The sequence below is a fragment of the Solea solea genome, chromosome 1 (assembly GCF_958295425.1).
Source record: "Solea solea chromosome 1, fSolSol10.1, whole genome shotgun sequence".
Classification (NCBI taxonomy): Eukaryota; Metazoa; Chordata; class Actinopteri; order Pleuronectiformes; family Soleidae; genus Solea; species Solea solea.
The window spans coordinates 36,827,961-36,838,444 of NC_081134.1; the positions used below are offsets into that span (position 1 = coordinate 36,827,961).

Here is a 10,484-nt window from a genome sequence, read left to right on the forward strand (position 1 = left end):
CTTCCTCTCTCAAAGCTTTTCACTACACAGCCATCAGGACAGCACTTAAAAAATAACTTCAATGTAATCATAATGTGTTACAGGAGGTAGAGCAAGTCAACCACTTACCAGTAGCAGGGTCAGGTTCGATTCCCAGGCTCTTCCACTCCATGTGATGAAGTGTCCTCGAGTAAGAAATGTATGTAAAGTGCTTCTGAATGGCTATAAAAGCACTATGCACATATAGACCGATGCAAAAGTGTCAGTTGACATCAGCAGAGATTCACAGCATAGGTAGAACATCCTAGGATTAAGGAGAAGCGACATGACATCATTGACAAACTGTTTACCATTAGGTTCATGCGTTTACAGACCTTTTTTCTTACCATTCTTCATGACAGTTGTTCACTATGTTGTCTAAACCTTAATGTGCACCATTAGCTTCTCTGCTGTGTCTCACTTGAAGTTTTCATGCCACAAAAGCTGCAAAAATGTCTCCTCACTATGGAATCAATGTATGTCGCATTGCTGGTTCAGATCTGTTGATTGTGAGTGAACACATTGGTTTTCAAATTTGAGTAAATCGCAGACGCCACGGCAGTTGACTGCATGACGCGACACTGACACCTGGTGGTATGACATTAAAAGTGAGCATATCCAATAAGTCATTATAAGACAGACATTCAATAAAAATAAAAAAAAGACAGTGATACATTTGGCATTTTCTTTAATAAACATTTGCCAAAAGGAGGAGGGAGGGAAAAATTATTTTAGTACAAAAAAAAAGACAACTTTCCTTTGAAATCTGGTTATGTGTGTGTGAGTTTCGCTCATGATTTTACAACTACTGGCAAAAAGGCAAGTGGAATTGACAGTGATAACAGCCTTTCTCCATCAAGTCAGACATGATTTGCTGCAGTTGTCCCAAGTGCTACCAGTCTCCGTGGAACTAACAGTCCTCTTTCTCAAGCAGCTCCCTGTGCCGATACCTAAACCATCAACCCAGTCAAGTGAGCCGCCATTGTTTCAAACATAATTGTGGTCATTAAAAGAGGACACTACATTACTGGTCATATTCCTAATTGTGCAGGGAAAGCACATCATCCTTTCCTTTCAAAGTTTCCGCCTACTTCAGTCAGTAGTGCAAAACATTAATACTAGACTGCCCTGGAGCAATTACAGCCAGGTGAAAGGTAGAGATTTAAAATTTGACCTGCCTGATAAATGTACACTCAAAAAAGGTAAAAGTTTAATTTAAAAGACAGCAGAATAGATTACAAAAACATATGAAAATGGTATGAGCAAGAAAAGCTCCTCCATTGGTTTTACTCAGCTGTCCATCTGCGACGTACTCAACATTCCAGACTGAGGAGGAATACAACGCCTGACGTAGAATTAAGTTATTACAAACTTGAGTGTGCATCCCCAGATCTGTCTGGTGCGGCCTGAGAGGTTTCTGGCTCAAAATGGAGTCCTCCAGCCTTTAGTTCACTGTAACAATCTGCTTTTGACATTTCCAGTCTTTCAGAAAGGCAGTCCTCGTCCTCTGATAGTCGCTGTTGAGTTCACATGTGGGACAAAGCCCAGGGGTGGTAGTGGTGGACCCCCGCCTTGAGATGGGGAGCCCCAGGTTTGTCCTGGGATGGGTGGAGGAGGAGGTACACCATCCTTTCTTACCATGGTGTGGTTGTACATGTGGAGAGCGCTGGGGTTGGGTTGTCCCTCCACAGTTAAAGGGCTGTGATTGTACTCGAAGCGGTGATCCTTGTCCCCAGTGAAAACCATGCTGCTGGGTCTAGTGACTCCAGGGCCTGGAGGGAAGGGGTCAGGGTGGGCTGGAGCCATGACCCCTGCACCGGACGAGGAGCTTGTGGCCTGGCCGGCTCCGCCGAACACATCTCTAAGAGCATGAGGGGGCAGGCCTCCGCCTAACATGTGACCCATGTAGCTGTCTCCGAACCCTGTCGGTGTGAAGGGCGGAGGGGGTGGGTGGTTGTACTCGCTGCCATACCCAGGCCCTTCTGCAGTAGGGAGAGGGGGGTAGTCCTGTTCTGGAGGCCTCCCACCATCACCGCCACCTGCAGATGCGATGGGGGGAGCGTGGGCGATCTTGGGCTCCGGTGGAGGCTGCCGGTAGTCGAGGTCAGCGTGTGGAGGAGGCTCCGGAGGCTCCGGTGGTCTCTGGTCTGGAGGTAGGATTGACATGGCACCTACCTCAGACACTGAAATACAAAAAGATGTCATTTGAATGCACTGGAATAAGAAGTTGACCAATCTGGGTTTCTTCTGTGGTTAAAACAAATCTTTAGAAATCAGTCCAGCTAATGGCTGTTTTTAGATGAAAAGTTTTATTCACTTAGCAGCTGCATTTATCACATTTCTTGTACTAATGTGTAGTAAATGGTTGAGTAATTAAAAACCAGCCAATGCTGATTGTTAAAAAATAACTGATTAACAAGTTTGTTTTTAAACAGTTTTTTTATTTACATAATGTTGATCTGTTTCCAACATCAAACCATGTCTCACATTGCTGTGAAACAAGTTTCCAAGATTCTTATCTCAGTTTTATTTTCATAGTTTGCTAGAAGCCAATTTCTCTTTCCACAATCATTTTTACTGACATCCTTCTGGTGATGTACTTTAATGGTTTTACATGACACACTCCATCTATCACACTTTCTCTGGGAAGACGTCTTGGCCTGATCTATTTCCATTATACACTTCATCTGGTAAACCAATGTTCTGTAAATGACGTGTGGTCAGAAAAATGAAGAGAAACAAATGACTTTGCAGGAGAGAGATGGACGGCACTTAAGCCGTGTCAGTGAAAATGTTAACAGACAAGGTTACCTGGAGAGACTGGGCTGGGCTCTGGAGGCTGTTTGACCTCTGGAGGTAGAAGAGGACCTCCTGTTGCAGCTGCAGCAGGATTTGTGCTTTCGGCTCCTTCACCTCCATCACCAGATTCCTGCCTCGGAGCCTGCTGAGCTTGGAGGAGTTGAGCCAGCAGCATGGTCATGGCTGTCTGTGTGGCAGATGCAGCCTCTCCTTCTGGTAGAAGTGATGGTGCAGACATGGGGGGTGAAGGAGGCTTGGGCATCGGAGGTGTGCGGGGGACTCCTGGAGGAGCAGCAGGCTGGGGAGGTTTGGCGGGTGCAGGGTGAACAGGAGGCTCAGCTGGGTCAGTGGGGGCGAGAGCACTGGAGAGCTGTTGTAACATCTCCTGGTTCACCTTTGTGCTCATGGACTGAACAAACTGTGCCGTGTTGACTGCACTCTTCGGCTGGCCAAGGAAGTTCAGGAGGACGGCAAGCTGCTCCTGTGTCAGCTGGGAGTTTGGACCCTTTGGATCTGTAGAAAGACAGAGGAAAAACAAGGAGGTTGGACTTTAAACCTTGGGACAAGTCTTGGGTGACAGATAGCAAACTCAAACCAGAATTTTCTGAAGCTTTCCAACTTAAGCAAGTCTCAATTGACAGTTCCAGTTTTAAATAAATGTGCTGTATCTGACAATGAATATTCAAATCCACTGAGTTGGGTTGTTTGCAGTTTTAAAATGCAGTTTTAAAATGAGAATATTAGTATGTGAAAGAAATGAATGCAAAAATAAAGCCAGACTAAAGGTCTGAAAACAAGACAATTCTTCATTCTACATTATTGTCCATTAAATGCACATAAGGAGGTTCACACATTATCAACTGTATTTAATGTAGAGATAAAATATCCTCATGAGTAAAACAGTAACTGAAGAATTATAAGTAATAGTCAACGTACCGAGCAGTGCAGAAGCAGCTGTATTTTGAGCTTTGCCTCCAGGAGCTGGGAAACCCTGGGGAGTGTTACTACGGCTGTCGTCGAGGCCCAGCTCTTTGCGCGGCACTTTCGGGGCCACAAGTTCCTCTGGCATCTGCTTCTGTCGCCGGCGTTTCTTACTCCACAGCTCATGACAGTCCTGCCACAGTGGAAGGCTGGCGAGATGGAAGAAGTCAACATGTTAAGAATATTCTTTGCTTCGCACTCTCAGTTGTGCACAGTTAAGCTCCAACATGAAAACATACTCAGGTGGTGGCATCTTGTCTGGGTCCACATCCTTGAGGAACTCGCTGCCTAGTGCTTGTTCAGCTGTGCAGCGTTTACTGGGGTCCAAGTTTAACATGTGGTCGAACAGATCCAGCGCGGATGGAGGAATGCTGACCGACAGAAGCACAAGGTCACAGTCAAAGCACAGCAGGAAGTCCTGACCAATAAATATATGATGAGATGTCATTGACAGTGACTTACAAAGCAAACTCCTCTCGTAACCGTCTCCTGTACTGCTTCTTTGGTTTCATGGTGTTGAAGAAAGGAAGTTTTATTACATCTGGCCAGACAGCAGGGCAGGGGCTGCCACATATCCGGCTAAAAGAAGAAACAGAAATGGACTTGTTAAAGCACAACACAACAATTTGTGGACATAGAAGGCAAAAGCAACTTTACATATACAGACTCCCAGAATAACTGGCACAAGAAAGATCTCTTCCCTCACTTCTAGTCCCTCAGAAGGTGAGGAAGAACACCAGTTAAAGTGTTTCCCTTTTCACAGCTAAAAAAAAAAAAAAAAAACTGTAATGACACTCACTTCAATTTTTATCAACTCCCCCATATCTCCTACAAGATCCCTCACACAAAAAACAATGCCTATTTTTTTTTTTTTTTTTTTTAATTTACAGACAAATTTCAACATATCCAAGTTAATATACCACTACAGCTGGTCTCGATCCAGGGGCTGCATTTGAAGATCAATTGTGTGACCAGAATGACCCATACAGGCCCACAAACTATTGTATACAGTGAAAAAAGGTTTCAGAAACAAGGTTGACAATGATATAATTAATGTCAGAGTAATGACGTAGCTTAAATTAAATGAACAAATAGCTGGGGATCAGGAGATAGAACGGCCCGTCTAATCAATAGGGTCAGTGGGTTGATCCCCAGCTCATCTAGTTTAGTGCGCCCTTTGCAAACTCCTCGATATGTGGTTTCTGAATTGAGGCACAGCTTGAGTGGAAAAAAAGTCTCATTATTCTTATTTTGTTGCACTCTTACCTAATGAGCTCTAACTGTGCGAGCTCCTGATTAGCTTGGAAAATGGGTTTCTTCGTGAACAGCTCTCCCAGAATGCACCTGTGACAGACAGTTCATTAACAAGAGTCCTGGACCTGTTAAAGAAATATGTATGCAAAACTTAAGTCCATATGATTTGTGTTCTTACCCGCAGCTCCACACATCAATAGCAGGTGTGTACCTCTCTTCTCCCAGAAGGAGCTCTGGGGGACGGTACCATAGTGTGATCACTTTGTTGGTGTATGGACGACTGGGAAGGAGAATATGGTTTAATATCTTGAATCACACAAAAGGGTGGGATATTTAAGGATGAGACTTTCATATAGAAAGAAGGCTCAGCAGGCAGAACACATCAACTATAAATGAGATTCACCTTTCTTCAGAGTTATACAGCCGAGCAAGACCAAAGTCTGCAAGCTTTATTTGACCTCTGATTAGGAGGAGAGAAAAAAAACATTAGGTTACATGTAACTAAAATGTCAGAGTAGGATACAAAAATAAAAGGTTTCTGTCACAAAGTGGAGAAACCAAGGACCCACTTGTTATTGAGCAGAATGTTGGAGCACTTGATGTCTCTGTGCAGGAAGTTCTTCTTGTGGCAGTAATCAAGACCCTCCAGCAACTGTCTCATAAAAGACTTGATGTGGCTCTCGTTGAAATGAACCAGGCCAGACTCGAGCAAACCCATAAGGTCATGGTCCATGTATTCAAATACAAGATAGAAAGCGCCTGTGGTGGAAAAGAGTAAAATTATTTCGTAAAAAAAAAAGCCCACTTATACACACATTCATGATGTTAGGTAGAATCATACAAAACATTAAAATATACCTTTATCGTTTTTGAAATCTAGTGCATCCTCCTTGTCAGTGACAATTTCCTTCATGTTTATGATGCTCTTGTGGTTAAGTTGTCGCAGAATTTTGATCTCTCTGATGGCTGTGATTGGGAAGCCCTCCTTTTCATTGTCCAGACGAACTTTCTTCAGAGCCACCATTTCAGCTTTGAGGACAACAACAGAAGAGACTACTTAAACCCCAAAACTAGATCATGAACTGGTCCAGATTCTTATCTATTTGAATTTTGACAGTGGCATTTTGTTAACAGTATAGATGAGGAGTTTTGAAACACTTACCCGTGTCTTTGTCTTTAGCTTTGTAAACCTGTCCATAGGTACCTTCCCCTGTTATTCCAATTATCTCAAACTTGTCCACACAGCGTTTGCCCCAATCTATTTCTGTTTCTTTGAACTCACCATATCTTGGGCCACAAATTCTGTAGATCACAGGGTAAATTTTCCAAAAAAACAAAGTTAATATTTAACTATGAGTAGCAAAGGAAAAAAGATTAAGCAGTAAATGCAAGGTAACATACTTGGGCCTTTTGCGAACTGTTAGAGACTTTTTGTCGTCAGGTGGGCTGTGTGGGGAGGAGGTGCCACCGGGCAGTTCAGGGGGGAGAGGCAGGTCAGTTAAAAGCTGGCGGGCCTTTCTTTCTGTCTTTTTCTTTCCTGAGAGCGAGGAGTCCTTCAAGCTGATAGAGGAAAAAAATACAGAAGATAGAGAGACAGAGACAATTTGTTTAAATCTACTTAATCAAGTACAAACTAGGTCAACTAATCCAAACACATACCCTTCTCCTTTGTCCATGTGCTCAAGAACTGTTTGGGGTAAAGGTAGCGATGACAGAGTAGAGACAAGTGGAGCAGTGGCTCGTTCCTTGTCTTTGCCCTGTCCAGGTACTGGTGCTTTCTTCTTGTCCCGCTGTACAGAATCATCCTTCCCCTTTCCGTCTCTGTCCTTGCTGGTAAGGAGGTCGGTGCACCTCTTGGTGGATGACCTGTCAGAGGGTGACTGAGGCTGACTGGATATTGGAGTTTTGGGTCCCTTCTCTAGTTGAGGTGGAGAGGGAGGGCGTCCCTTCCTGGTTATGTGGTTAGACTTAGGACTTGGCTGAGGAGCAGATGAGGAACCCTTGGTTGGAGTTGATGTGTTGCTGGAGTTCTTGGCCTTGGCAGCTGCTTCAGCTGCTTTAGCCTTTTTCTGCTTACTGAGTTCAGCAGCAAGACTAGTTTTGAAGGTAAGCGTGCTTGGTGAGAGGCTTGATGGACGACTGCGGGAGCGAGAGTGGCGGTGATGGCTGCGAGAGCGCGAATGCCTCATGGATGAATATGGACTTCTGCTACGTGACCGAGCCGATCGCCTAGAAAGAAAATTAAGACAACTTTGTACGTTTTGCATTTCAAACATGTCAACATGACTGCTTCATTTACTTGTATGAAATGGAAAAAAGAACAATAGAGATTATTACAGTCATTCTAGCAATCTCACATTATAAGTTATTGGTTGTTTTTTCCACTTAAAGGGTCAAATGATTAGTACTGCACTTCAGCAAATATTGTATCAACACCATGAAGACTCAGTATATTAAAAGACTCACAATCGTCTCAAAACTAAACTTTTTTTTTAACCAACGTGGCATAGATGGTCAAATTCAATAAAGCCCCATCCTTCATGAGATATTTCCAAAATTAAAGTCTATATTAAACTTTGTAGATGTGAGATCGTTGTTTAAGTGGTACATGAAGAGGTTTTATCATAATCTCCAATCTAAGACAGTGTAAATCAAATGCAGTCACCAAACAATTTAACCCCACCTCTCGCACAGGCTGCCACTTTGCACAACTCACCTGACATCTGGACTTGGGCTCATAGACTTCCTGAATGGACTCCGTGATCTCCTGCGGTTTCCGTAAGGACTTGACCCAAACTCTCCTTGTTCATACGGACTGTGACGGCCATAACTCGGTGACCTGCGCCAGTTCGCTGGGCTCACAGGGGATCGCTTTCTTTTGTTGCTTGAATATGAGCTGGGTGACTTTGTAACGCCATAAGCTCCATATACATCTGCATCCCGGTTGTAATACGTGGAAGAGGGAGAGAGTCTTTTGCTTCCATAAGTTGGACTTCTTCTAGATATTTGCTGGTTGTAACCAGCAGGAGACTGGTAGTTATACGAGTATGATGTCCCATAGGGACTTTCAGTTTTTAATCCAGGACTTCGCCTGTGTGTCCTGAGGTCTTCACGGTCATCTCTGTAAGATTGAGGAGCATCTCTGTATGCAGATGGGGTCTCTTTCTCAGACCTTGTTTTACTTTTGTGGCTTTTTGAATCTCTTTTATCTGCAGATTGTGAGGACTGAGATGTAGATGTCCTTTTGCCATTTCTGTCACTGCTTCTTGTTGCGTCTCTGTGATTTTTAGAACCACTAAGGCCACCTGCACTACGAGCTTTTGAGGAGTCTCTATCCCGGCTCTGACGGTCTTTTTTCCTTCCTGACTCCTTGTCTGGCTTGCTCCTTTCATATGGTCCTCTTGTTTGTTCGTCTTTGCTAATGCAAACTGTCTCTCGGTCTCTTTGTCGACTTCTGTTTTGGGATGCTGGTCCGTTATATTCACCTACGTCAACTTCGCTGAGTCGGTCCACTGACAGCCGGTCAGCATGAGGGTCAAGTTTAGGAGAGGGGCTCCCAGAAAAGCGCTCCGACTGGGAGCTCACGTCGTCATATTCAACTAATGTTCGCAGCTCGACTTCTTTCTCAAAAGTGCTTTTACGGTTGTTGTCACAGTCTGCTGTTGTACCGGCATACCACAAGCCTTTTTGCTTGGCCTGCCTGCGTTTCTTTCTCCGAGAAGCCGACGACCGCCTCTTCTCGCGGTGTCTGTCCTGCTGAGCGGCACCGCTCCCCGGTTTACTACGCCTATCCTGCCTGTTAGCATTTCTCTGTGCAGAGGGGCTCCGTCCCCGAACATCACGAAGCACGTCCGAATTAGGCATTTATCGACAGAATAAATGCTACAGTAACGTTGAGAATAATTTACAAAATATGTACTTCACCTGCGCTATGTCCCTAGTAGTGTCGCGAAACAAAACATTGGGCTAGCTGTGTACCAAGGCTAGTCGGCTAACGCTACAACTATTTCACAATTAGAGAGCCAACCAGCTAGCTAGCTTACTCACAAGCTTACCATTAGCATTACAAAGCTAACACAGTGGCCGTTCCAGATAAACCGAGTTTAACCAGACGGAAAGTGATAACACTTGGTGTCGACAGATTCCGTCAAATAAATCCCACACAATTGTGCTTACTTATAAAGCAAGGTAATATTCCGCCACTGTACTTCAGGACTGACACTTACCAGAATTGCTACCTAATGCTAGTTGGTTTAAGCCAGCTAGCACCCACTAGCTGTGTCCGGCTACACAGTCGCATTCCATTTCATGGTCAAAGCACAGGCCCCGGAGCAGGTCCAGATTTAAAATCCCGGTCTGCTGAAGTGTCGCGATTCACAAAAGCAGGTAAATCCATTCATCAGGTGGCTTGTACGTTTAAACAGAAATAGTCCATCCCCTCCTATCGAACTTCTTCTCGCCTTCCATCACACTCCAATGTTCAACAAGGAAGTGACTAGCACGCGAGTAGGCTGTTGGACAGCCGCCGCTAGCTCGCTAGCCGCTAGCAACTTAGCCAATTAGCTTTCTTTTCTCCTTGTGTGGAGTTCAAGGCAACTCAGTCAAAAATACAACAACACAAAGCCATTCAAAAACACGCAAGCTTTCATGTGTCCTCTCGGTCCATTGTTCCCTCTGACAGCTGCACAATCCAAATGTATCACGCGTCTTTCCGCGTTAAATGGCTCGATAACAGCTTGAATTAATTCCAAAATATTCTAACTTTGTTCGCAATGTGGCTAACGGTGCAGCTCACTGGGGCCCACACAGATTTCAAACTACAGGCCTCGTGCGTCGATGTGAACCAATGATACGCGTTTACGTCATATTGCTCAGTGGTTACGAAAGCACCGAGGGAACCCCCTTCCTTCAAAATAAAAGATCTGCCAGTCACCGCGGATTAGAATACAGACGGATTTAGGAACGAGGGAAGAATGAGGATGAGAATGGGTGCGAAGTTTTGACCTGCGTTTAAGAACTGCGTACTGTGATGACGAACTTTCAAATGTGACTGGGAACACCAAACTGTGGAGGGCAGCATTGCACCTTTTAGTGTAACAGCCTGCCCAGAATTTATTGAAAAATGAACAAAATAAACATGTCAGAATATTTTTTTGGTTATGTCTGCAAGTTTTTTCTCATAGGAAATTAATTGAGAGTTCTGATAAAGCAACACACAGTACTCAACATACCCATCTGTATTTTCTGGAAAATTTAAATAGGGCATAAACTCAAGAGTTTCTGTACTTGTAGCAAACCAAATGGGTGACTGGATCAATCCCTTTTCCATCACAAAATTGTCAAAATGTCATTGCATTTGCAAAAACTGTAAGCATAACTTAAAGATTTATTTTATATTTTAGTTACAAATGTCTTTAAAAACGGTTTCCATG

General features: G+C 44.0%; 1 protein-coding gene across 1 annotated transcript; it reads right to left on the minus strand.

The window, feature by feature from the left end:
- Window positions 1-689: 689 nt before the first annotated feature.
- Window positions 690-9,887, minus strand: cdk13 (cyclin dependent kinase 13). Its single transcript, XM_058646621.1, has 14 exons — window positions 7,769-9,887; window positions 6,712-7,281; window positions 6,454-6,612; window positions 6,215-6,354; window positions 5,911-6,081; window positions 5,622-5,811; window positions 5,456-5,512; window positions 5,231-5,332; window positions 5,065-5,142; window positions 4,261-4,377; window positions 4,038-4,169; window positions 3,754-3,947; window positions 2,830-3,330; window positions 690-2,201 (listed from the first exon to the last, which is right to left on the minus strand). Exons 1-14 carry the CDS (start codon window positions 8,914-8,916, stop codon window positions 1,504-1,506), a joined length of 4,257 nt encoding a protein of 1,418 aa, XP_058502604.1. The 5' UTR covers window positions 8,917-9,887; the 3' UTR covers window positions 690-1,503.
- Window positions 9,888-10,484: the final 597 nt, after the last annotated feature.